Genomic DNA, 27,884 nt, shown 5'->3' with positions numbered 1-27,884 from the left:
TGGGACATGCATTAACATTTAATATGAATTTGGAAGGGTTAAAAAATCAAGCAATGTTATAAATTTCACCAGTGGCTAAGTTTTAGAATATAGCGGTGTGTGTGTGTGTGTGGTGGGGGTGCATTGGCGTGTTTTTGTACTCGAGTATAATGTCTTCTTCAAGCAAACAAGAAACATAGCTCATATTAAAGAGTTAATCAAGTTGAAAGAATAAGTCTTAGAAAGTCATACTCCAAGAAAACCAAACGAAATCTGACTCGAATCTGCGGTTTCTACAAAGTTGAGGATTTTTTTTTTTGACGTAAACCGTCTGTCCGTAGTCTTTCGGGGAATGTAGTTCTCTTAGTGTGAAAATTCTTTCGAAGCAGACGCTCTCTCGTTTTTTAATAAGACTTCATATCCCAGGGGTCACTGCGGGTAGCGGTCGGTTGTGGGGACGCATTAGCTCACGCGGACAGTCTCTGGGAGTGCTGAGTCGAACATCCTCTGTGGCGTCTGGTCAGACAGAAACCGGCTGCTGGGTTTTACTTGAGTCGGAGATTAAACGGCACACTTGGAGTTGGGACGCTCTCCAGCATTCCCAGGGCGGACGGCGTCGTCGGGTTTCGGGAGGACGCTCGTGTGGCTCACCAACTGCGCAGCTCAAATCTCACGGCGGTGAAAATCCAACAACCACGATGGACCCGAGAGACACTGCCCCTGATTCCTGGGAACAAGAAGACGATGTGGAGGCCACGATCGACGGACAACTTGAATCAGCATTCACAACGCTAAATGTGAACGCTAAGCCGTTTGTGCCCAATGTAAACGCCGCCGAGTTTGTTCCGGCTTTTGGCCTGAAAGCACACCCGGCAAACGTCGACTCTGCCGGTGAGTACAGGGGCACCACGGGGTTGCGTTAGCTAAGAGCTAGCAGTGGCTGGGCTGCTAGCTGCTAGCTCATTAGCCGCTTTGCAGACACGCGTTCTGTGAAACGCGATAAACTAGCTGCTTTCCACGTTGTTCGGGTTATTAGTCCTTCTCGTGGTAAGCTTTGCGCTTTGTAAGTTTTACAACTTGTCACATCTAGCCGCCTCTTGTTCTACAGCTTGTTAAATACTGTCATAACTGATTAAATAGTAACCACCCTAACCGGCGTTAGCTTGTTTTAGCCACCCGGCGGTAGCCAGCTAGCATGGTCGTTAGCCGGCGTGCTTTCACGTTTGAGTTTTGGGAACCTCGGTGTTTAGCGTCAGCGACGCCGTACAACCAAGAGATCAGTCATCCTGAGCAGTAACTGGAGCCGTACTGGCACTTTTCCCGGGAGTGTTTGCGGAAAGCTTAAACTCGTCACTGCGAACAAATTAGTAAGAGCGTGAGCATGAGTATGTGGCGTGACGTGGATGATCTGACGCACTCTGGAGACGATCACAGGAAAGCGTGCATACACCACCTGCATCCATCCGCGGTGTGCCGCCCATATTGAGCCCCACACATGGGAGCTAAAACAGTAAAACTGTTACAGGTTCTGTCGTCAGATGGCCTCTGAAGATACAATGAGAGCTACTTGTGGGGCACAAAGACGGTTCTGTTTTCTATTTAAGCCCGTTGCAGCTTTAAAACTCGCATGCTGTTCTTTTAAGATTGTGGAACAGGCTCCATTAAGATCACCTTAAACTTAACAATTGTTTCTCTTTCAGTTGCTGTTGAAAAGATGTCCACCATGGAGATGTCAGAAAATGCTGGTATGTATGAAGCCTGTTTGTGTGGGGAATCTGGCTTCCCACTGTGGCACACAAATTGCACACACACTGCTACATAGTGTTACATACAAGCGCTTACTGCCCGTGTTATTGTCCTGATATGTGCAGACTCTGGGTAAGAAACCTTTGAGGATGCACCAGTAGTCTTGGGGATGACTGTCTGTAGGCTGATTGGTTGAAAAGTGGGCCTGAACAGGAAAGGAAGTGTCAGCAGACTCGACCACAGAGAGAATTGAAGAAAAAAAATAAAAACCCTAAAAGATGAAAAATATAGTCAGTCGCCAGAGAGGAAACATGTGTTTTGTTTTTTTACTCAGTTGTCATTTCAACTCTTTGTATGTTGTAACTCTGCTGCTCTCCACTGATGGCAGAAGCAACAACAAGAGACTGCTTATTGCATGTGTTTCTGACACTGTCCCCTGGTTCTTGTGCATATAAGAGTAGCCCTTGTTTTTCACAAAATTGTGTGGGTGTAGGTTTTTGTACATGGAGTAGGTGATGGATACAGTTATTTTGTTACCTTGCTCTGAACTGAAAAGTAGCTTTGTCAAGCTAAGTGTGCCCAGTTGTGGTTTTTCAGGTAAGTTAATTTAATGTTAGATTTGTTGCCGTGATTAATCTTCATGTTTGTAGTATTCCCAGTGCCTTACTTACTTATGAGACTTTTGTCACATTTATCTCCTTTGTCCCATTCTTGTTTAAAAAAAGTCCATACACATCCATATTGACATATAGATTGTGCTCTACTGATTTTTTTTTCTCCAGTGTCTCCATCTTTTTTTTTTTGTATTTACACACACATCTATATGTATATGTGTGTCATGCCTTTTTAATTTGTCATTTATTAAAATTATAAATATATATTTTAACTCAAACGTACAGTTTTTAAATATAATGTTGCTGAAACAACAAAGTAATAAAAATAAATCTATCTGATGGAGAAATCACTCATCTTTGGAAAAGAGTTTATTACAGAGAAATGTCTCTTTCCAAAATAAAAGCTCTACTATACGCTTCTTCTGGGCTATATTCTCAGCAGCATATTAAACATATCAGGTCCCCATAAGGAGAATCATGTGCTAACGGCTGTCTAAATGACTCAGGTAAAGTTTGTAGCATGCGTGCTTGTTGTTTTTCTCTGCTTCCACTTGTCTTTGCACGAGGATGATGTCGGAGTAAATGTGCAGTCATATTCGTTGTGTTCCCACTAGTGCTGTCAGCGTTAATCTCGTTAAAATGACGTTAACGCCATAACGCGGCAAATCTCCATTAACGAGTTACCACGGATCGCCCCGTGCGTGGGGCTGGATGGCGTCACGTTAACGAGCAAACTGCGCTAACGCACTAGTTCCCACCCATGTAATTGAGCATTGCTGGCACATCCAACATACTGTTTTACTTTTGTCCATGACGCGCTTCCCTTCAGGGTCATACGTCACATGAAGACCAAAATAGTTCCAAACGCCAGATCTGAATGAGGGTGGGGGAGGTTCAGTTTGCCATGTTGCAACGAGCTTAGCTTCTGTCTGCTAGCTTGCGCTGCGCTCAGTGAATCTGCGCTCGACAGTGCAGCCTAGGCGGAGTAGTCGAACGCAGATCCACTGAGCTCTCAACACAGACAGCATCGTCAGAAGAAAAGTTGATAAAATAAATGTAAAATTTTGTATTGTTCGATACATATGCGTACCGAACCGAAAGCACTATATCGAACGGTTCAACACCGATACATGTATTGTTACACCATACCCACACACTTGTGTATTAGTACAATATTGACAATGACATTGATGCTGAGTCAATCTCACACAGAGATTGATTCACACAGTTAGTGTTGGTTTCCTCTCCTTCACCTCGCAGCAGTGTTTGCTTCATTCATCAGCTACAGTGTGTTTCTGCCCGAGTACAGTATTCGAGCAAACAGCAACTGATGTCTGAATTCAGTTGTAGATTAGCATCGGCTTGTCTTGTTTTGCATTGCTCTGTCATGTTCACTGGGAGTGTATTTCATTATCACTTTAGACACGCATGCAGAGAAGTACTCTACATGAACATGTTTGATAGGCTCACATTGAATCCTCCAGTAATATCATTTGGCTTGTAGATTGACAAAGTATGTTTTTGATAAACCATATACAGATGAGGTGACCCTGAATGCTCCCTTAGTTGCGCTGCAACAGGATTAGGCTGCCGGGGTTTCCCATGATGCACTGAGTGTATTTTCTTCAATCACCTTTTTGCTCACTGTGTTTATATACCTATGCATTTAATCATTAATTCAAATTAATCTCAGACTCTTCCAGTGTCTTTTGTCTTGTCTCCCTCTCCTCACCCCAACCAATCACAGCAGATGGCCCCGCCCCTCCCTGAGCCTGGTTCTGCTGGAGGTTTCTTCCTGTTAAAAGGGAGTTTTTCCTTCCCACTGTTGCCAAAGTGCTGCTCATAGGGGGTCACCGGAAATGTTTGTATTTTTTTTGGGGGGGGGGGGGGGGGTGTTTTGTATTTATTTATTTATTTATTTTTATCTGTAAGGGAACATCACCCCATTCTGAGTGGTCTTACATGTGAGCCTACACGTGGCTTTCAGTCCATCTTTTATGTTGTAGGTGTTTTCTTCCACTCTGGAGCCCATTTAAGCACTTATGGTGCAGGACACAGGTTCACCCTGGACAGGTCATTCATACTCACATTCAGACTTGGGGCCAATTTAGAATCACCAGTTAACTTAACCCCACTAACTGCATGTCTTTGGACTAGAACAGGACGATGTGGCCAAAAATATTTGTCACGATATATATTTGAAAATTTGCGGTAACGATATAACTGACGATATAATTGATGCAAGACAAAATACAACTCCACATCTTTACTAGCACAAAAAACTCATCTATTTATTTTACTTAAACAAGCAGCTGTTTTTATGTCCATTAATGCTATATAAACATTTAACAGTGCAAATGCAAATTCCTTGCTGAAAGTTTAACCAAACGGCATCTCCAGTAGAAATGTGCTGACATATCCTGAGCATAACCATGTACAATATCCACTGAATTTAAAAAGAGGTGCTTTGCTACATTAAACTGCAGTGTGCCAATTTTTCGGACCATAAGCTGCACGGGATTATAAGACACATTAAGCGAAACAAAGCAGTCAGATAAATCAAACTTTATTCAACTCATTCTTCTTGCTTCCTCCACTTCTGTACCATTGATTCATTAATGCTGTATTCTATCACAGCTGCTCTGTTCCCATGTTGTTGCAGTATATTAATGACTAACCTCGTATTGTGGATGGATTATCTCAGTTGTTCTCCTGACTGAAGTTTGGTCCGTTTACAGCATCCTGCCATGAGATTTCATTTGTCTCTAACCGTCAGGAACCTTCACGTTAACTTTTATCGAGGGGAAAAGTGTTAGCGTTCATCCTCCAGCTTCACTGTGTTTATGCTAACATAGCTGTTTCGCTAGCAATCACGTAGCACATCATTATATACCAGCTAGCCCAACTTCAGTAACCGTACAAACGTCACTGCTGTTTAGTTTTCTGTCTTCATTTATGTTGGAAGTGATAGCAGAGCTGATTTCAGAAATCTCTCAGTCAGAACATGCTCTATCATGTTTAGGTAACTAGCGAGCTAACTTCCTGCTAACTTCTAACTCTGTTAAATGTAATAAATTCTGTTTTCATGGATGTCTGGATGTTAAACTTCATAGTTACACCTGGTAAAGCAGCAACGCTGATCGTTTTATTACAGATGAAAGAATTTAGACAGTTTTTAACTCTCAGTGATGTTCATTTGACTTTGGGAGTTGAAGCGGACGGAGTTTAGGACCCAGATTACTCCCAGATTTACGAGCACCTTAGTGCGACAAATACAGTAATAACAACGCCCGCTTGCATGTTCCACAAAAAAAGTGCTTTGTTGTGTATCTGACGGACAAACACTGAACCAGTTCCACATCACTGAAGTTGCAGCATCTTTTTTTTTTTACAAACCAATTCTGGTTCATCTGTTTCACTCAACGATCCGCTTTCTCATTCTCAGTCGCTGCCGTGCTTTTTCGGCCATGTGCGTATGAAAACAAAGGCACTGCGCATGCGTGTTTTACCCAAATTCTATCACGATATTTTATTTTCTTATCGTTGCCCAACATTGTACCAGTGTTACCGTGAACAGTATAATATGGCCCAGCCCTACTTTGGACTATGAGAAGCAGCCGGAGAGGACCCACACATACACAGGGAGAACATCCACACAGAAAGGCCCTAACCAGGTGGTGGACTCAAACCCAGAACGTTCTTGCTGTGAGGCAGTGGTGCAGACCACTGTTCCACCTTGATTGATTTTATTTTATTTCCCCGTCTTTGTTAATTATCTTTTTCATCGCTGCCTTGCTCAGGCCCACTTTCCAGCCTGTCAACAATTGACCTGGCCACATCATCCATGCCAAGTGATGCACCGTTGGTTCTTTGGAGGACTGCACATAAATATGGTGGTTAGGACTCGCCTACACCGTACTGTCCACACACAGTGCAGTGAATCTTGAAGTCATGGTGCTTGTTGACTGTACACATGGGGCAGTGAGTGAGGGCACAGAAATCTGCAGTGTTTGGTGCAAAGATTTTTCTGTTTATTTAGATCCATTGGTTGTACTCAGGTGTTCTGGAGACGTGAACATCTCCCATTACACTGTATTTATTCAGAGTGCTGACACCTGTGCTAAATCTTAGGGACGTTCCTTGTAACTAGTCGTTTAAATGAGTTCAGAGATATAACAGGAATGAATACTTGCTGTTGGCTCACCTGGTGTCTGTAAAGGACTAAGTATTAGGCAGCCGTGCGGACACAGACCCTCACAGTTCTGAAATTTGCATCACAAGACGTGGAAATTGTAACCGAGGCTTGTGGCTCGCCTTCATCATGGTCAAACACAGCTTGTTTGTGTCTGCACACACCTGAAGGTCGCTGAGAATAAAGGAAGGTCACATGGTAGGCATGCTGGTGTTGTAAACAAGGTTTCTGCAACTTCAGTTCCAAAAATCGTGTGTGTGTGTGTGTGTGTGTGTGTGTGTGTGTTCAAGGAAAATAGTTGATCTGACAATCTCATATTCAAATATCATTCACAGTAGAACATAGAAAACATGAAATATCTAAACTGAGCTATTTTTGTTTCATTAAAAAAGAAATAAGCTCATGTTGAATTTGATGGCAGCAGCATGTTTCAAGAAGATGGGTCAGGGCAACAAGAAGATGGAAAAGTGTTACTCATAAGAAACACTCGGAAGAACATTTGGCAACTAATCAGGTTAACTGTAACCGGTCACTAACTGGATTAGGTATAAAAAGAAAGGCAGAGATTCATGAAAAACTTCTACAAACTGTGGAGCAATTTCACAATTTTCCTCAGCAAATCATTAGAAGGTTCGATCTTTGTGTGCAGGGACGACGCTTCGGGCAGCACTGCATTAAAAACGGGCACGTCTTCAGAAATCCCTGCCTGTGATCACGGCTCACCGTGCTGTCCACACATGTAGCTTAGAGCCAGACGTGAACATCACCCACAGACACTGCTGTCTGCAGGACGTTGAAGCCCTGCAGAGCCATCCTAGCTGCTTCATTGCAATAAAAAGAACTGGGTCAGCTCTTGTGAGTTGATTAAAGTCATTATTAAGGTAGTGACGTGACAGATGTAGCGAACTATGAACCAGTCCTAGAAATGGTGATTGGTATGTTTGTCATAATGTTTGACATGTTAATAGCAGGTCTCTCTGTGAGGAACACGAATATGAACGTAGAAACTCCATCTTTCAATTTATTTTATTCTTAGCTTTAAGAAGAATTTCCAACTGAGGTTTTATCGGGCAGGTTATTCAGCGTATGAGTACAAACGATTGTACGTTGGACACCTTGTTAGCACTTCTCTGTCATACAGTACACGAGGAGATGACAAACGTCTAGCTAACATCTCACAGTGTGGCTTCTTCTCTTTTACTTTGGCAACAACAGTGATGACTGCAGCTTACAGTAAACATGGTCTTTAAGCCGCTGCACGGGTTAGCACCCTCACACCTTTCTGATCTTTAAATTGATGCACTCCTGCAACAAGACTGAGGTCTGCAGATGAAACGCTCCTGGCTGTCCGAGGTCCAGGTTAAAGCACAGAGGAGATTTCTTACTCAAACCTTCTCATTTTATGCTTTTGTTTTTGTCTCTTTTGATGATCTTAAAAGGACAGCGTTGCTTTGGTCAACAGTTGCTGTTTAAATGCGCTACATAAACAACTTTGACTTCTTGTGCAAATGCCTTAAGAGAGAATTTGAGTGGCACAAGGCAGAGAAAGTAATGGTGTGAAAGTGAGAAATGCTCTGTCTTCATTTTTTAAATGAGCATAAAGAATGATGTGCTTTGTTTGTCCGTGCAGCGCCCGTGGAGAACGGCGATGCAGAAATGACGGCAGAGGAGCCATGGGACCAGAAAGACGTAGAACCCAGCGAGGAAGAGCCAGGAGGCGGCGTGTGCGTGGACCGGGGGCCAGAAGTGCCAGACGAGAGCGCTCCAGAGATGATGGAGGAGGAAGAGGAGGTGCTCGTGCCCAAGGCTCCACCCACACAGCCGGATGCCCCCAAAAAGGAACACATCAATGTGGTGTTCATTGGACATGTAGGTTAGTGCAAAGTCTCGTTTGCTGTTTTGAGTTGTGTGACGGCACACACAACAACGACGGGTTTCAGATTTGTGTCCGAACATTTAGTTTGTCTGTTTTCACTGGTGTGTTAGGGCTCGAGCTCTGGTTGTTATTTACAAACTGAATCGCACACTTAGGTTCGTACGCACATCAGGTAAAATGGGTTTATTACATGGAAGGTGCAGGTTAGCTGATTGATATGTGCTGCTTTTCCAGATGCTGGCAAGTCGACCATTGGAGGACAAATCATGTGAGTAGTAGTCTCCTTTTTTCTTTAGGTGAGTAAAGTTGCTTCATCACGTCGTGCCTTTGACATGTTCCTCTCATGCACCACAGGTATCTGACTGGCATGGTAGACAAGAGGACCTTAGAGAAATATGAAAGAGAAGCCAAGGAAAAGAACCGGGAAACCTGGTGAGTGTCTGCTGCGTCTGCATCAACATGGAGGTGCTGTGTGTCGAGCACATCGTAGAAACTGACTTGCTGAGTGACCACGCCCACAGTAGCACTTTGTCTCAGGCTGTTTTATTTATTTGTTGAAACCATCTTCAGGTACCTGTCTTGGGCTTTGGACACCAACCAGGAGGAGAGGGACAAAGGCAAGACGGTGGAGGTTGGCCGAGCATACTTTGAGACAGACAAGAAGCACTTTACCATCTTAGATGCTCCGGGTCACAAGAGCTTCGTGCCCAATATGATCGGAGGCGCATCGCAAGCAGACCTGGCTGTGCTGGTGAGTCCAGGAAACGAGCAGTGTTACTGAACCTTCACAATGTAACTTACCCCGAGAAACACACCAGAAAGTACAAATGTAATGAACTCCCTGTAGTTTACCTTTTAAATCAAGTGCAGACGCTTGAGTGTGTGTCAGTGCAGCTTAACACTAAACTGGAAGTCAGCGTGTAAGTCTGCTGCAGAGGTGTGTGTGTGTGTGTGTGTGTGTGTGTGTGGGTGGGGCAAGGTGTTTCTGCGCAGTGTACCAGGGGCACGGAGAAAAGCTGTCGTACCATAGGCACGAGGAGAGTGTGGAACAAGGATTAATAGTATAGCTGAGACTAACTGCACTGATTGAGGATCTTTACGTGGTTGCAGCTGCTCCTAACAGGATCACATCACTGTGGCCCATCAGATGCACTTCATAGTGAGCTGACACAGGCACACGTATGAGTCGTACTCAGCTGGTTTACAGAAAGCCCTGAAGAGCGCTGTAGCTCCTGTACTGCTCTGAGTAAATGAGAAGAAGCAAATCATTGCTGTGTCTGTAATAGGTGCAGTCTGATGATACCACAGCGATGACGTCAGTTTTATAAATGCTGCCGTTTGCAGGCATCAACCACCCTGCTGATACTACATTCAAAGTGTGAGTCGACTAAAACACAACATAGTTCAGATGTTTTCTGAGAATCTGGAGTAAAAGTGTAACACAACTGCGTAACATGGCCGTTTAACAATAACTAAAGGAAGTCACATTGTAACTCATCAGAAGTCGAGGTGTTATCACTCAATAAAGCTGGAAACTTTTCTGCCTGAGAGTTTTTAGCCAGCTGTCTGTTTTCATCGTGGGCTCTTCCTGTCAGGCAGCAGCTGCTGATGCTTGCTTGAGTTGTTTGTTTGCTCCTGGTTGCACATCATCAGCTAACTCTTAACTGCAGCACCTTCACACCCTGCCTGTGTTTTTGCCTCAGGTGAAGAGTTTGGTTCCATCTTTATTCAGTATAACAACCTCTCAAAAACATCTGTGTCCATAGTTGTTCGTACACACTCGAGTATCTGTGCTTAACATACTTTCCCTCCCAGTGCTCCAAAGTATGACAGGATTGAAAAACTACACTAGTTACTGAATCCTTTTAAACTTTGACAAAGTATAAAGTATAAAAATGTCAGTGCTCAGAATTATTCATGTTCATAACCCTGCTCGGTGTGTACCGTCCTGACCATGTGACAGCTGGGATAGCTCTGACGTCTTTATTGTTGTTAATGTATTTGTTATCTGTTTAATGACGTCACACCAGGCTGTGGCACAAAGTGAGTGAGTGTTTTGTCCCACAGGTGATCTCTGCCAGGAAAGGTGAATTTGAAACCGGCTTTGAGAAAGGTGGACAGACACGGGAGCACGCCATGTTGGCCAAAACAGCCGGAGTCAAGCACCTGATAGTTCTGGTGAATAAAATGGATGATCCTACCGTCAACTGGAGCCTGGACAGGTCTGGACAGCAGCTAAAGTCTGCATGTAAACATATACGCATGTCTTTAATCTGTAATGAGATCATTAGTGGGTTTACTTTTATTAATAACAATAGTAATGTAGTGTTTAACTCTGTCCCAGCGATTACTGGGAATCCTCTGTTCTGCTGGCCTCTACATGCTGTTTCATTTTTACTCAATAGGACTTTGAAATAAAACTTGTTTATTGTGGGAGACTGAATCATCCTGTCAGCGTTTGACCTCACTGGTGCTGCACATGCCACATTGTGCTCCACCCACTGCTGATGCATGTGGAGGTCACTCTGTGTCGTGCTGCTGTGCTGTGAAGAGGTTGACACCCCCCCTGTCTGAACCCGCAGGTACGAAGAGTGTAAGGAGAAACTGGTGCCATTTTTGAAGAAAGTGGGCTTCAATCCAAAGAAAGACGTCCACTTCATGCCGTGCTCCGGGCTGACGGGAGCCAACCTGAAGGAGCCCGCCAACATGTGCTCGTGGTACACGTAAGTATCGCTTTGTTCCTCTGCAGCTGTGGCGACTGCAGCGATCAGGCAAACACGTTAAACACGAGGAATCATTTTTGTTTTTGTTGCAGAGGTCTACCTTTTATTCCACACTTGGACAGTTTGCCAAATTTTAACAGATCAAGTGACGGTCCTGTAAGATTGCCGATCGTAGACAAATACAAGGTAAGGGTCTTTCTCATTTGCACGCCTAAAAGCTGCATTACAGTTTAGCGTCATTCGATTTAACCAAGAAAACTGGTTAATTCTTCGAAAGGGCGGAGCTTTTGACAAAGGTTAACAAGCCAAACGGGGAACGTTTTTATGTTTGTGCGTTGATGCAAACTACATGTTCTACGTGACACAGACGGGGCTATGAGACGTGTGTTGTGAGTCCCTGCAGCACCATGTCATGCAGAAACCTAAAATCAGAAGAGTTACTGATTAGCTGGTTAAAGATTGACTCTGAATCGGAGCACTTCCTCTTAGCCGTCTCTGCTCTGTACAGAGTTGAAGTCTCAGCATGAAGTCTGACAGGCACACATGCGCTGCACCCCTGAGCTTTCCTAGATATTTGATGACAGACGTTAAAACTACAGACGGACCGATCCGATATTACATATCGGTCCGATACTGACCTAAATTACTGGATCGGCTCTCTCTCTCTCTCTCTCTCTCTCTCTCGCTCTCTCGCTCTCTCTCTCTCTCTCTCTCTCTCTCTCTCTCTCTCTCGCTCTCTCTCTCTCCTCTGCTACTTCAATCATGAAACTGATCAATGATCAGCTGATCGGCTTTTCTTTCTTGTTTGTTTTTGTCTCACTTCTCACCAGAAAGAGGAAACCAGCAGCTGAACAACAGCAGCACGTTTAAGCTTGATCAGCTGTTGTTAGAATTTATTTAATATTATTTCTACACCAGGATCTTTTTCTACAGCTGACGTAACTGTGCAGGGGCGGATCTAGCAAAGTTTAGCCAGGGGGGCCGATAGGGCATGAACAGGGAAAAGGGGGCACAAAGACATACTTTTCTTTCTTATTCTCATTTAAAATGTCGAGCTTTTAATAAATAATTATCTGAAGTTTTAATCTGATGTAAAATGTATAGAAGTCCATTACTGTATATAGTAACTGTTAAGTCTAATATACCCTAGTAAGCTATAGTACTTTTTCCTTTGGGAACCATCTGTGCAGTCTGCAGTTCTGTAGAAGAAAGATGTTGAATCTATTTAATTATTCTTGAAAAATAATTTATTTCTGTGCATTTTTTTCACACTGCATCAAATTAAAGTTGATTACGTCGATTAAGCATCATGAGGTGGAGGGTGGTTCCCTATTTTCTTTGCTGGGAGTTTGCAACCCTATTGGTTAGGTTGCTTAATATTTCTGCTAAGTACTCTTTAAAACACCAGAATAGGGAGGATGGAGCAGGTTTAACTTTATTAGATTGATCAGTGTTGCTGAACTATGAAATATTTTGGGTGCAGTGTGTGTTTTTTTTTTTTTTTGGTTTTTTTTGCATACAGGTATAACAGAATAGCTTTAGTGTTGTTCTTGTTTTTTAACTTGAGTATGAACTTATACAAAAAGCAGAAAGATATTAAAAAAACTGTTTTATTGATTAAAAACACACTATATCGGATTCATATCGGTATCGGCAGATATCCAAATTTATGATATCAGTATCGGACATAAAAAAGTGGTATCGTGCCATCTCTAATTAAAACATGAATGTCCGATGGAGTCCACACTGAGATTAACCGGCCTCCAGATCGTCCCAGTGGGTGTGGCATATAGTCTGATGCTCTCACGGCAAGTGAGTGGCCGCCTCTCGTCACAGCCGCTCTTTCTAATCGTTTGCTGCCACATTGAACTTGGACATGATGTTCTGCTGACTTGGTCAGACTGATAGATGCAGATTCTCTCTCAGCTGCTCTGTAACTCTCTGTCTCCATCAGGACATGGGCACTGTGATCCTGGGCAAACTGGAGTCTGGCTCCATCAGTAAAGCACAGCAGCTGGTCATGATGCCAAACAGGGTAAGAGATCTTCTTCTATACGCTGGAGCCAGGTGAGCTTATTGCTGCTGCTCACTGGCTGTTTGCCTGTAGTTGAAATGATAATCAGATGCATGTATTCAGATGAAACTAACTGGTATAGAGTTCTTAAGGAAAACAAACTAGTGGTGTCCCACGTGCCAGTGTTGCCTGTTTCGGTGTGGGGAATGTGGATACACGTCTCTGTTCTCTTTATATGTGCAGCATGTGGTGGAGGTGTTGAGTCTGCTCTCTGACGACGTGGAGACGGACGACGCAGGGCCAGGTGAAAATCTCAAGCTGCGACTGAAAGGCATAGAGGAGGAGGAGATCCTACCGGGCTTCATTCTGTGCAATGCCGAGAACCTGTGCCACTCGGGGCGCACGTTCGACGCGCAGGTTAGTGCACGTGGACGCTCTGCTGGTATTACAGCGCCCATCGACACATTCACAGCAAAACGCTGCGGCCACGATGATTGAGCATGCATCGACATGCACAGCAGCTGTTCACGTGGTCCGCAGTGAATCTCAGGCTTGATGCCACAAGACAGTTGTTGATGTTAACGGTGAGAAAGTGTCGCATGTGCAGCCTCATCCTGATCAAACTCTCTCCTCTGCAGATTGTCATCATTGAACACAAATCCATCATCTGTCCAGGTTACAATGCAGTGCTTCACATTCACACCTGCATTGAAGAAGTGCAAATTACGGTAAAACCTGATGCCAGAGTAACTTCCTCGATGGTCTTGAGCCCCGACTCGTTTCTTTATATTTAAGATATGGTTGGATCAGCAGCTCTCCAGGCTGATGGAGCTGATGGAGACGTTTTGGACATTGGCTGCTTTTTCACTCCGTGTGACCGTTTTCACAGGATCTGTTTTTGCCATTTAACACTGACTGAATCATTCAAGCATAACAAAGATTCTGGATCAACACAAACACCACTGTTGTCCTCACAGAACAGGCAACAAGGAACCAATTTGGGCCTTTTTCATTAGCATCTACTCGGATCGATTTCAGGATTTTTCCAGTTGTACCTGTTTGAGTTCCAATTAATCCAAACAGGAACTAACATGCGATGTCGCCAGACTGCACGCCACCAATTGGCTGGTCGGTGGCGTCACTGACCGCTCACAAGCCATGACAGCATCTCGTTCACAAAAATCCAAACCGCCATTTTTTTTTTTATTCTTTAAACCAGGCAACAAGCGAACTGGCTACAAACAATAACACCGCGGTCCTCAAGTGTGACAAAGGCCACAGACTGGGATCACACCGCCGTGTTGCTATAACAACAACACATTAGGTGGTACTCGATGGTAAAGGCGAGTGATCTGAGCAGGTACTCATGGAAAAGGGGCTTTTCTTCCTAGCTTTAAATAAAACCAAAAACCAACATAATCTGTTTGATTATGAAGAAGGCCAAAGACGGCACAGTTAGACAGGCTAACAAGGTGATCCCCAAACAGCTGTTAGCTGAGAACTGAGCCAATGATGAAACGCTGAACCCAAACTGTTGTCAGTTCAGGAGAGAGGTACAGCAGTGATGTTGGTTTGAGCTGCTCTGGAGATCTGATCAAAGTTATTGGAATTGAAAAAAGTACCTTCAGGTTGGCAGCAGCTTCTCCAGTGATCCCAGACACACTGCCAGTGCAGCAAAAGCATAATTAAGCCAAAACACACAGTGGAAGACCATCGGTTATGGACTGGCCTTCCCAGAGGAAGTGTGGGATCATCTTGACAGAACAGGGAAAAAGGCAGAAACGTCCAAAGAAGAGCTTTGAATGCCCTTCAAAAAGTCTGGGAAACTATTCTTGAAGATAAGAAATGACAGAGCTGCCTCAGAGTGCTGAAGAATAAAGGGGCTCACACCAAATATTCACTGAAATTCTGCAGTGTTTGCAACCGTTTCTCTTTATCCCAGCAAAATCCAAATGAGTGGTGGCTCAAGACCTTTGAATCATATATCTTAATCTGTCGAGATGTTATACGTTTGGTTTAAGTGCTAAAGATCCACATGCTGCTTGGGTGCAGGCCTTAATCTGTCTGGTAGACAAGAAGACAGGAGAGAAGAGCAAGACACGACCACGGTTTGTGAAACAGGACCAAGTGTGCATCGCCCGTCTGCGCACAGCAGGGACCATCTGCCTCGAGACGTTTAAAGACTTCCCTCAGATGGGACGGTTCACCTTACGGGACGAAGGTGTGTGTGTGCATATATATCTATCTGATAATGTAGTTTGTGACCAGATCAAAGTCATTTTAATGATTGAACAGTCTACAGTTGTAACTGAACAATGTCCCAGTAGATGCAGTTCAACAGTGTTTTAAGAAGCTAACAGCAGATCAGATTCCAGCTGATACAAACACAACACAAACTGTGCTGCTGTTACTGCACAGCTGGCCTTCATTCAGATACAACTCAGTATATGATGTCAGTAGAACCATACAGCAGAACACTGTCGTTTAAAACATTAAAGAAAGGAATCTGTTAGTCTGTTTTTAAGTCAAACTTTGAACACACGGTGATCTGTGTAGGCAGAGAGAGAGCTTTGTTTGTTAATCGAAACCTTTGACGTTAGTCTCAGCTCGCTCGCTGGGCTGTAGAGTCTGTGGGATTAAGACAAAGAACGTTTAAACTAGGCCTTAAGCAGCTCTTCAGTTCAACCGCTGTCTGAAAGACCTTTTATGGCGACGTCATCACCAAACAGATGAGCTGGAGTCGGGCACGCTGGTTCGTCCTCATTGGGTTGGGTACACTGGCACAATCGGTTCATGTCTGCAACATGTAATCGGCACCATGTTATGCAATAAAACACTTTCCAACATAACAGCTGCATCACAAACATAAGTGATTGGGAGTCCTGGCATTCCCTGATACGTCTGCAGGAAAACTAAACTGATGTGTGCAAAATAAGTTTCAGAGAGACTTTTTCCCCCTCACATCTGGGGGGGGGGTCTCTCCCCTTCCCCTGCAGACAGTAGAGGTGGGAATCACCATACATCCCACGATACGATATTATTGCAATTTTTTAAGATATTTTGCGATATTCAGATTCTGTACATAAAGGTAAACTTTATCAATCATCATTTTCTCTAATATCAAAGTCTCACACTCAGTCTTTCTCTCATTTCAGTTTGATTGTTGACAAACTGAACGGTTTGTATTACAGTCTAGTCCAACTTAACTGAATCAACCATCTGGTACAATTATAGCTATTCTGAACTATGCAGTTTATGAAAACTATGCAGCCCCTTCAGCAACTGAAGAATTTGAAAGTAAATTAAAACAAAATATAATTTTACATTAAATAAAAAAGTTTTAAACTTAATTAAAATAAAACATGTCTTAAATTAAAATAAGTAAACTGTCATGTTTATTGCTGCCAAAAACAAGTTAAACACATTTGGACAGTGAAGGAATGTCAGGATTCTTGCTCAGAAAAAGGATCAACATGCTCTGAAGTCAGAGCACAAAAACCTTTTTTGTAACAAAGTATCGATTTCTGCTGTCCCTGTATCCATACATTATTAGCAAACAAAATATCACCATGCTACACAGTATCCATTTTTTCCCCCACCCCTAGCAGACAGGCTGGTGGATGTTCCTGCTCATGCTTCAGAGAGAAACTGGTGTGATGTGCAAGTGACAACCAGCTATGTGGTAAACTGGTTGGATGTGCACAGAAAACCACTATTTTATTGCTGGTTGCATCGTGCAGACATCAGCTGTGCCATCGGATTTACTGCTCGGTCCAGCGAGGAGAAGTCGGTGTCCCACTTCAGGGTGCAGGTTCGGTGATGCAGCTCAATCTGCATTCATAAAAGGCTCTGTTGTAAGCAGCTGGTTTAAAGACTAATCAACAGTCATGCTCGTTTTTACTCTTCGACTTGCAGCGCAGTACACAGGTGTACAGATGTGCAGAGCATCTGTCCTCGCAGTCACACCTGTGTGCATGAGGCAGCCACGTTAGATTTCTGCTTGCATCAATGTAAATCACAGCAGGACTTACTTGCATGTACATGGAGCTCATATCCTACATATAATGAAGCAGAACTGCAATAGCAGAGCCGTGTTAGGACTCAGATTGGTTCAGTGTCTTCTTTGTTGGTGTTCCAGGGAAGACCATCGCGATCGGGAAAGTGCTGAAGCTGGTGGCTGAGCGGGACTGAAGATCGACGGCGAGTCTAAGAGTCTGAGTGAGGAGGAGCAGGCGGAGCTTGGTCTTAACCCGCCCACACTGTTATCAGTGGTGACAGCGCCTCCCTGCACGCCCCCTCTCTGCGTGCTGAAGATCAGCTTCAGAAAAATAAACTCATGTGAAAAAGAAACGTGTTTTTAAGCAAATGACAAACCAAGATGATGTCCACACGAGTCGGCTTTCTCATATTGAGAGCTCAGCTATGCCATTCTGGGTTAGCCCTCCCTCCACCTCCCCCACCTCCTTACTCTGGTCTGCTTATCATACATGATTTTTTTTCCCCTCCACTTTTTTCTTGTTTGCATAAATGACAAATGGCAGAATTGATATCTGAGAACAGATGTGGACCAGGATTCTGCTCGGAGTGTAAAATGATTCCACAGTAACTTGCAAAGGAAATTGAAAGAACTAAACCGTTGAGACCAAATGTTGATCTTGGGTGTACATGTTTCCCTCTGCTCTTACCCAGTTTTTGGTTTCTCATGTGGCGTTCTGGCAGTGTGCTTGAGCGTGTTCAAATGTTATCAACGCAAACAAGTATGACAATAAAACCATAAATTGGGGAAAACTAAGCTTGTTTGTCAGGTGTTCAGTTCATGCCACAGTGGATTGTGTTCAGCATCTTTGCTATTGCTTGACTGAAACTGCTTTGAAACTGTAGATAGAAAGATTTTATTTTATTTTTTTAATTACTGCAGCGTGCAACACATCGACTCCTGTGGACCAAACTAAGGCTACGTTCACACTGCAGGTCTTAATGCTCAAATCTGATTTTCTTGTCTGCTCGTTCACGCTACAAATAAAATGCGACAGCAAACGCGCTCTAGTGTGAACGCTCAAAGCGCCCGCATGCGCAAAAGAAGACGTCACACACAACGCGCTCTGTTTAGACCCAGAGCAACAGTATGTTTGACTGATGGTCTTAATATAAAGACTTCGGACTTCACGTTTCCCAATTTTTGCTTTAAGTTATTTTGTTATTTACATAATAATGTAAATAACCTAATAATGATCCTTATTGCTGTTTTAGAGGAGCGCTGCTTCAAAGGATAGTTGCAGATTTCTGTCAGAATCTGCAGATTATACAGTACAAATAAAATGTTCACGTTTCTCCAACGTTGTCTTCCCAACAGTTTCACTGGATGGACAGGAAGCGTTCGCGATGTCTTCTCCGGCGCTGATAATCGGCGTCTGTCTTGTGTCGGTGACGTAAAAGACGGATTTAATGCGACTTGACCATCAAACAGCAGCTTTCTGAAACATCAGATATGTATCAGATTCAGCACCACATACGAAAGTGACCCAGATCGGATTTGAAAATATCAGATTTGTGCCGTTCACACTGTCACATCATGATCGGATAGATGGTCGCAGAGGGTCAGAAAAGTCGGATTTGATGCGCTTTCGCCTGCAGTGTGAACGTAGCCATAGTCGGTGCTTCCAGTATGGTCACAATGTGAACACAAAGCTTTGGGAATGTCGATGTGAAGGCTTGTCTGTTAAATCTGAGTTGGTATCATGGGTAACGGACAGATTTAAAAGCTGAACTCTGCTGTTTTGCCTGTCATGAAGTTTGTGTAGAAGAGTGAAATAACCTCCTTTTGTGAGTGCTGGGTTAATATAGAAGCTTGTGATGGAACTGAGTAGAATATGCCTTTACTGTCATTGTTTGTGTACAGCCAGAGAGTCTGTGCTCCAACTGTGCAGGTATGAAATATAAAAAGTAAGACGAAGGAGCAAGAGACACAAGAACAGGTTGGAAAGTGGTGGATCTGTGCTGGGGGGGCGGGGTCTGAGGTGTGGGACCTCAGTGAGCTGTGGTGGGTGAGTACATTTATCATTTTTAACCAGTCTCAAATCAGTGTCTTTGATTTTGATGATTTTCTTAAAATCAGAATTCCCAAGAAATGATTCATCGTTGGAGATCAGCTTCATAGTTCAGTCTTATTTATAATCACGAGGTTTTAATCCAGCAACATGAATGTTGGTGCAGCACAGTGATGATGACAGTAGGTCACAGGAGACTTTAAAGATTAAGATTCAATGCAGCGACTGTGTTTACAGAGAGTGAAGAAGAAACACTCAGTACATCATAGGAAGGCCCAGGCAGCCTAAGCCTATCGCAGCAGGGATGGTCACCTGATCCAGCCCTGACTATAGTCAGGAAAACGCCCACAACATGACGCCACCATTAGCCCGACTGATATAAGGCAGGATGGATCCATCAGACCAGACTACAGTTTGCTTCTATCGTCCAGTCTTGGTGAGACTGGATCTGACAGGAGTGCCCCCCAGTGTGTCTCCTGCTGCATCACGGTAACGAGTGACCCTGTCAGCTGAGCCGTGTCTAAATGCTTTAGACTTCTGCCATATTATTATTTAGGGATTTGTTAGGTGTGACTAACAAAGTGCAGTCGGTCAGAGCATGTGTATTGCAACATAAACATTGCATGTTTTGAAGCATCCGATTGGACTCTTCACTTCTTAAATACATTTTTAAATGCTGGATGTTACACTCCTGGCTCTGTAGAGCTGCCACCTATAATATCTCAGCTGCCAGTGACGCTAACCTGAGGCACCATCTGAAGGGCATGGGTCAAACAGGTGGTGAGCGGGGTCACCTGTGACGCCCTGGTTTTCCTGAGGCAGGAGGAGCTGCCAATGGCCTCCAAGGCTGGCAGAAGGCAGCCAAGGATCTTTTAGGCAGCCTTCTTGTTCTCAGTTGTGGCCCCTGCGTCCCAGCACCAGGCGAGGAGAAGGTCAGCAGCAGCTTCTGGTCCTCACACGGAGGAAGTGCAGCTGCTGCCAGGCCGCCTTTACTGGGGTGAGACTGGCAGAGATGTGGGTGCCCAGCAACCTGAAGATGGAGACAGATTCTACTCATTTTCTATTGACGATGTCAGGGGAATGACCTGTCTGTGTCCTGAAGCCCATTACGAGTTACATTCAGTTTCAGGTGGTTTTCTGAGCACCAGCAGGACAAACCTCTGCCCTGTCTCACAATGTTTAACCATATTTCTGTGATTAATATTTTTATGCTACTTTGTAGAGTTTTTATTCTGTGAATGATGATCCTGTAAGAACCAAGACGATAAAACATGGTGTGATGTGACTTTGATGGAGGGTTCACCTTGACCACCAGCCTCCATGTGCTTACACGTACGTACGATACGTTTTTGTCAAAGTTCAGGCGGATGGATGAGCGTCATCCTATCAGCACCACTTATTTGTTGGCAGATGGCAGGAAAGCAGTCTTTACGCTGAATCCCCCTGTTTGAAACAATTTTGAACTGAGTTGTATCATTATTTTTTTTTATTATTATTTAATTGATTAAATTTTCTTCCTTTGAATGACAGAACAAGAGAAAACTGCACCGACTCTTGTTTCATGAGATCTGTACTCTTTCCAGCTCCTGTCAAAGTCGCTGCCAGTCTGAGCTCTTTCCAAACAAATCCACTCATATCAGTCACGTCAGGGTTCTTTGTTTTCTTCTTGCCCTTTTTAGCTGTAACGTGTTTATACTGTAGATAAAAGTGTCTGAAAAGTAAAGCACGAGAACCTTAAACTTGCATTTTCTGCGATGGTCATCAAGGGCCGACTCGTCTATCAAAAAAGATAATAACAATAATAATGGATTGCATCAAAGCGCTTTACAATTCCACTATTCATTCACTCTCACATTCACACACTGGTGGAAGCAGCTACAGTTGTAGCCACAGCTGCTCTGGGACAGACTGACAGCAAGGCTGCCGTATCGCGCCATTGGCCCCTCTGGCCAACACCAGTAGGTGGTAGGTGAAGTGTCTTGCCCAAAGACACAACGACCGAGACTGTCCGGGCCGGGGCTCGAACCGGCAACCTTCCGATTACAAGACGAACTCCCAACTCTTGAGCCACGATCGCCCTACAAAGATGTCTGATTGGATAGATCGCTTCCTCTGTGACTCCAGTAATTTACCAGTAATTTAATTTTATGGACTTGAGCTTAAGTGGAGACATTTTATGTTACATTTAAATAATATGAAGGTCATTTTGTCAATTGTGGTTTATTTTTCAAAACTCAAAGAATAAGCGAGACGGGCACCTACCCAGCACTCAGCAGCACTGTGCATTAGCTTTGAGGTGAAAAGCTGTGAAGGGACAACCTCAGGATGCACAGCAAACATGATGGGAGGTGTGGAATAATGGGTACAGGCTGTGGAGTGGATGTGGCTTAGATGGGAGCAGTGTGTGACAAAGGTAAGATGGGAACTATCTGTTTTTTTCCCCACAGCTAATTTTGCGACTGGCAGATGAAAGAAAATGAAGAGGCAGCATTAACAGTACCAGCATCCTAAAACCAGCTAAATGCAGCTTCAGTGAAAAATAAAAGTGATTTAAAATGATCCTGAGAACAGCTGAGAAACCCTGACAGCGCTCAGTGACTTCAGTCTTTAAGCATCAAGTGTTCAGCAGATCACCCTGAGCTCAGCATGAATATTAATGTTGAGGAAGTTTTGGTCATTTGGGGCCATCTTAGTTCTTTTAGTTTAGTTTCATTTGACTAAATATCTAAAGTTGGTTAAGTTGCCTAAAGTGTTTTTAACAGAGAGTCGCTCCAGTTCACAAAGCATCTTATTTTCCTGTTTGTCAGTAGGAGATCAAATCTACACATCTAACCTTTCAGCACAACAATTAATACCAAGAGGTGAAGTTTTTAGAAGGCGTGTGGTGACTCAACACTTTTTAACAATATTATTTCTGGTGGCACAGGGTTCATCTCTTCATACCTCATTATATCACCTGAGTTGTTTCCTGTTTTTGATGGACAGATGGGGAGAAGCTGAATTTAGGCTCATCTTCCTGATGCTGGAGACACAACAGCACTGATTGGCAACATGTAACAGTGTGAGACTTCTGACTGTATTTGCAAGCAAAAAGGGGATACAGGCTCGTGTCTTCTCAGTTTTTATTAGGTAATCATATCAAAATTTGTACTGACAGTCTGCTCATGCATTTATTTTTACTGTGGTCCTCTGTTGTTATGAACCACAGAACTTACTGTAGGTTCTTATTTTCCCTGTCGTTTCTCAGTATTATATTTATTTAATTTCTTTGCAAATGTGGATTGGATGGGATATTACTGACACCTGGTTTCATGTTGGCACCTTTTTGGTGACATGTTTAACATGTGCGAACAAGTGCAAAGACTAGGTGGGAGAAAGCTTTTATCCATTGCACTGCAATCTCAAGTGGTGTGGTTAGTACATCTACTCGTCAAGCAAAAGGTTGTTGGTTTAGTTCTAGACAGAGACACAAGTTCCCTTTGGGGTTGTGTCAGGAAGCGTATCTGCATAAAACTCAAACATATGGAGCTAATTGCTGTGGCGACCCCTTTGGTCCAAGAGAGCAGCTGAAAGCAGCAGGGGAGTGTTCCTGTGTAGACACGGATGATTCACACACAAATATAAATTATCTTCTTAATCGATTTTCAAATATTGCAATTGTGCTTTTTTTCTTTTCTTTTTTGTAAAAACAAGATGGCGAAGGCGGCATTGGTCAGATCATCTGTAGTTTTTTTTTGTAGTTTATTAATGCTGGCCTCTCAGTTTGTAAAGCGAAGCCGCTCTCATATTCACGTTTAATGAGTCATACCTGCACTGTAACGTCCGAAGTCTGGGTCCAGTGAGCTACACCCTTAAAAACGCTCAGCATGAACGCAGCCGTCAGGTAGCGTCTGCAGCCCCTCCTCTCGGGGGCAGCGCACCTGAGCGGACAGGACGCCACACCTGGCTCACACCGGAGCCGCGCTCAGTGCCGCGGCGCAGAGACAACGGGAAATAAACCGGCGTCGTTGGGTCCGACTTCTCTTATGGGACATGGAGCCGGCCTATCGGGGTCTGGGTCGCTGCGTGTGCTGCTTCTGGCTCGCGGTGGTGTTTGACATCGTGGGACTGGCCGTGCTCCTCCTCGGCGTGTTCGCCAACGTGTTTTTCTACGACCTGCTCATCTACGCGGGCGCCATCGTCATCTTCCTCAGCCTCATCTGGTGGGTGTTCTGGTATTCTGGGAACATCGAAGTGCCCCCGTCAGAGCTGGAGGATGATGTGGGGTTACTGAAGAAGAACAAGGGCGGGCTTGGGGGCATCAGCGGCGCCGTGAGACGCCTCTCCAGCCGCGTGTCCACCGGCATCCGAAACTCGTTCCGCAGGAACGGAGAACCGTCCGCAGCCCGTACGGCCCGCACGCCCAGGTCAGCCTCGGGGCCACCTGTGTCACCGCCGGAGCGGGTGACCGTAGCCATGGCAACGATGGGCAATACCACACAGACCTCCTCAACAGCAGACTGTGGCGTAGAGATGCCCCACACCGCTACAGAGACATCACCTGCATAATGACAGGCGTACAGGTGAGGCCTGCGTACAGGTGAGGCCTGGCTCACAGCGCAGCGCACACAGGCCCAGTTATTGTAGTCAGTAAATTAGTCAAAGGAAATAAGCGTAAAACCGAGACTTTGAATAGCGGAAACTAACTAAAATGATATTGAGCAACGACAAAGATGACAAAAATTCAAATGTATAAGAAACAACACACAGAAAACGGGTTTAATACCTTTAGCCCTTTGATCACGTTTTTCCAACAGATTAGCAACACTGGGCTACTCCTCACAGTGCGTGGGTGTGTTGGGGTCAGGCAGGGATACATTTCTTCTTAGTTTCTCATTTACATTTCCATGACAGTTGCATATTTGCGTTTAATGTCATAGCAATAGAATATATAGAGTGCAAATTCACACTTGATAAAGGTTCTACAAATGTATTTTATCAAGAAATGTGAGAAATCAGCTTTTTTAAAGCACTAAGCTCGTCCCAAATCTTCTGGAGGTGTTCAGCTGACGTCATAGCATTCAATTTACATCTTTATCCCAATTTAAAAAAACAAACAACCCAGTTAGTGCTATTTGATAAATACAAAACATTATAAAACATATTACATTTTGGACTAGAAGTCCTTTTTTCAAATCTGTGCAATGATCCCTGGATTACAGTCGCATAAATGACCTCACAGATGCTTTGTGTAAGGTAATGGTACAACAGACAGGTTTCTGTCTATCCGGGTATAGCTTTGTTTTTGATGGCCTTTAAAAGCAGAAGTAAAAAAATGGCTGTAACTGTGGCAGGAAAACTCTTATCACTGCATAATCATTAACTACAGTTGACTGGTCACTGAAAGACAAGCCCTTAGTTTAAACAATAGCAGGCTCACCTGAAACTTCCCTGTAACCTCGCCCTCCACATAATAACTGCTGCAGCGTAATAAAACACACTCTTTGTGTGCTACTTGTCAACTCAAACTAATACTTTATTCATTTTCTTCCCAATAGAGACGACAGACATGCAGAGCCCTAAGCCATCTGCAGTGACTCCAGCTACTGCAAAGCCTCTTTATTCTTTGTGTGTTGATGAGAAAGTATTCATAAAAATGTGACGTCTGCATAGTTTTGTTTTGGGTTGTTGAGTCTAACGTGTCTAAATAGATTTGTCTTTTTAATCAGTATGTTCAAATTGTGGCAGCCTGAATCCAGGTAGTTGATACAGATATTGTAGTTCAGGGGTCCAACCAGTCAAAGGGTCCAATCCAACCCACTGGATGGCCCTGCAGACTTTCCATTTATTAATATAACAGGAGCTCTCAGAGGCAGTGTACACCGTGGAGAGGTTGTCATTGCGTCACAGGGCTAACACAAAGAGACAGACAACTAGAGTCACAGTTAACCTAAGCCATGCATGTGTTTGGACTGTGGGAGGAAGCCGTACAAGCAGGAGAGAAAGGCCCCAGACTGCATTTGAACCCAGCACTTTGTTGTTGTGAGGCAGGATTTTAACTAGTGCTATGCCCTCTAATGTGACATATTAAATATAGATATATTTGAAAAAAGTGGTCAGGTTTAATTGCAGCAACAAAAAAAACCCACATGGTTGGGCTTACAGAAAGATCATAAATTGGGATAATATAGATATTAATATGCAGAATGAATCACTGATGATCTGGAGGCTCTCACTCCTGAACATCTGAGTAGAAAATAAAGACTATGGATAGACGAGCCAATCAATATCAAGCAGAAGCAGCTTCTGCTGTAAGGCCACTTATACGGTGACTCTTACCTTAATACAGACAGTGAACGTGATTACTGTACATATTATGAGCTGGGATTTAGCAGTAGCCAGAATGTTACACTAGTGGAGTGTTGTGTTTTTCCTGAACAAAACAGGACTGTGGAAAAAAAGGTGTAACTGGCAGCTGGTGTTCTTGTTTCCACGCTGATAGCAAGCCTCAGTGACTAACCTTTGGAACCAGCCTAGCTGTGTTTATGACACTGCTGCTTCATCTAACATTAGCTCCACTGTTCCCCCGTACATTAGAGGTTCTCTAACCAGTACAATAAAATAAATTAAATTAACTGGTTACAGCGTGAATGAAGAAAAGTTGCTCCAAATATTGTGTTAAACTAGTATGTGCTATTATTTTTTTATAACTAAATTTCAAACAGTATGTCATGTTTCTCTGACTCATTCGTTAATGTTGTCTAACATTTTGAACATTGACAATAATGTCTGTTTTCACAAAGTTGTTTCCATTCCCGTTTTGTACAAATGTTGTGCATTTCTATTTAACTGATATATTTTTTCTCTCTCATTGCTGTACAATGGCTGACACACTCAAATTAGATAGAAGATTGTGGATTTAATCAAATAAAAGATTATTTTTCTTTTTAAATTACCTTTACTTTCAGTGTACTTTTCTTTGTTCTCTGAAAATGTGAAAAGCTCAGTTTCTACATATTTGATCTTTCACTTTATTAGGTTTATTTAACTTTTTCGTGTATTGTGAGTATTTAATGTGACACATCATGGAAACATTACGTTTCCACAACTGTCAACATTCTTCATATTTCCAAGTACCACAGGTAATTATAGGCATACAATAAGGTAAACTGTGACCATGAAAGCATCCACGTGATCAGCAACAGTTCTCAGGTTGTGGCATTCAAATCAGGATTAAGTAGAATTAAAGACTACTGTGGGATTTGGTGGCACCTAGCAGTGAGGTTGTACAACCAACCAGATAGTCCAGTCACAAATCAGTCAGGTTCTTGACAATTAATAAGCAAATTGTCACAACCACTGATCAAAGACCACTGATCAATGGTCATGAGTACCATTCACAGAGAGTTGGGGAATGGCTGCAATCACAGCATGTAAGATGGGAAAGATGTACCCTTAGGCCCCTCCTCGATTCAGTCTTTCCCTTTTCACGTAAATGGCCTCCTTGACTCCGCCCTCAAACCAGCGTTCCTCCCTGTCCAGGATGTTACATCCTCATCATTGAAAGAGTGTCCACTGGCCTGTAGGTGTGAATAGACTGCAGAGTCCTGGCCTGATGAGGTGGCTCTTGTGTGTTGTACCATCCACTTCAATTCAATTCAATTCAGTTTTATTTATAAAGCGCCAAATCACAACAAAAGTCGCCTCAAGGCGCTTCATAGATACAGAGAAAAACACAACAATCATATGACCCCCTATGAGCAGCACTTTGGCAACAGTGGGAAGGAAAAACTCCCTTTTAACAGGAAGAAACCTCCAGCAGAACCAGGCTCAGGGAGGGGCGGGGCCATCTGCTGTGATTGGTTGGGGTGAGAGAAGGAAGACAGGATAAAGACATGCTGTGGAAGAGAGACAGAGATTAATAACAGATATGATTCAATGCAGAGAGGTCTGTTAATACACAGTATTAATACATAGCTTCCCCAGAGGTTGTTTGGTTTCCCCGATGTATAAATCCTGGCAATCCTCCTGCACTTAACAGCTACACTATGTTACTCTGTTTGTGTCGGGGGACCCGATCCTTGGGGTGGACCAGTTTTTGGCTTTTTGGGGTTTAAAAGCCACAGAAACGCGGCGTTTAGAAAAAATGCGTCTCAACTGCTCTGATACTCCTGACACGTACGGGATCACTACAGGTTTTCTCTTGGGCAGCGGTTGTTCTTCTCTCCTGGATCATCTGGAGCTTTCTTTAGGAGCCTTTCCAGCTTTGACAGAAGTCCAGCTGGGATAACCACATTGACTCAGGGCCTTCTTGATGATCTTCTGCCTCCCTGGCTGCTGTGTCAGTGGGGATGGTGTTCGCTCTGTGTTGTAGCGTCCTGATGACGCCCAGTTTGTGCTCCAGTGGATGATGAGAGTCAAACCTTAAATACTGATCCGTATGTGTAGGTTTACGGCACACGTCAGCTTTTAGATGTCCCCCATTACTGATGGAAATCTCACAGTCTAAGAAGGCTAACCTGCCACTTTTCATATCCTCCCTGGTGAATTTGATGTGTCGGTCCACCGAGTTAATGTGACCCGTGAACTGTGGTACGTCCTGAGATTAAGTTTTCACCCAGGTGTCATCCACATACCTGAACCAATGACTTGGTGGTGTTCCAGGGTAGGATAGCAAAGCCCTCTTTTTCCACTTCTTCCATGTACAAATTGGC

At 43.7% G+C, this 27,884-nt stretch overlaps 2 protein-coding genes and 1 long non-coding RNA gene across 4 annotated transcripts in view; 2 read left to right on the top strand and 1 right to left on the bottom strand.

The window, feature by feature from the left end:
* The window catches only part of LOC146520819 (uncharacterized), a 447,384-nt gene that overhangs the window by 135,599 nt on the left and 283,901 nt on the right, over positions 1–27,884 (bottom strand). The gene's annotated exons all lie outside the window — the stretch shown is intronic.
* Positions 400–17,936, top strand: gspt1l (G1 to S phase transition 1, like). Its single transcript, XM_085157074.1, has 14 exons — positions 400–870; positions 1,680–1,724; positions 8,162–8,404; positions 8,642–8,675; positions 8,762–8,839; positions 8,978–9,158; positions 10,475–10,629; positions 10,990–11,130; positions 11,223–11,316; positions 13,085–13,165; positions 13,388–13,561; positions 13,783–13,872; positions 15,197–15,365; positions 17,283–17,936. Exons 1-14 carry the CDS (start codon positions 678–680, stop codon positions 17,333–17,335), a joined length of 1,731 nt encoding a protein of 576 aa, XP_085013200.1. The 5' UTR covers positions 400–677; the 3' UTR covers positions 17,336–17,936.
* LOC146520832 (transmembrane protein 238) lies at positions 20,683–25,591 on the top strand. 2 transcript variants are annotated; one of them, XM_085157086.1, is made up of 2 exons: positions 20,683–23,770; positions 24,729–25,591. In XM_085157086.1, the coding sequence occupies exon 1, from the start codon at positions 23,224–23,226 to the stop codon at positions 23,737–23,739; it is 516 nt and encodes a 171-aa protein (XP_085013212.1). In that variant the 5' UTR covers positions 20,683–23,223; the 3' UTR covers positions 23,740–23,770; positions 24,729–25,591. The 2 variants fall into 2 exon arrangements, with proteins under 2 accessions (XP_085013212.1, XP_085013211.1); XM_085157085.1 differs by having other exon boundaries at positions 20,686–23,753.

The sequence above is a fragment of the Neolamprologus multifasciatus genome, chromosome 4, assembly GCF_963576455.1.
Source record: "Neolamprologus multifasciatus chromosome 4, fNeoMul1.2, whole genome shotgun sequence".
Classification (NCBI taxonomy): domain Eukaryota; kingdom Metazoa; phylum Chordata; class Actinopteri; order Cichliformes; family Cichlidae; genus Neolamprologus; species Neolamprologus multifasciatus.
Note: the sequence above shows the minus strand (reverse complement) of the source record. Positions and strands in the feature narration are given on the sequence as shown.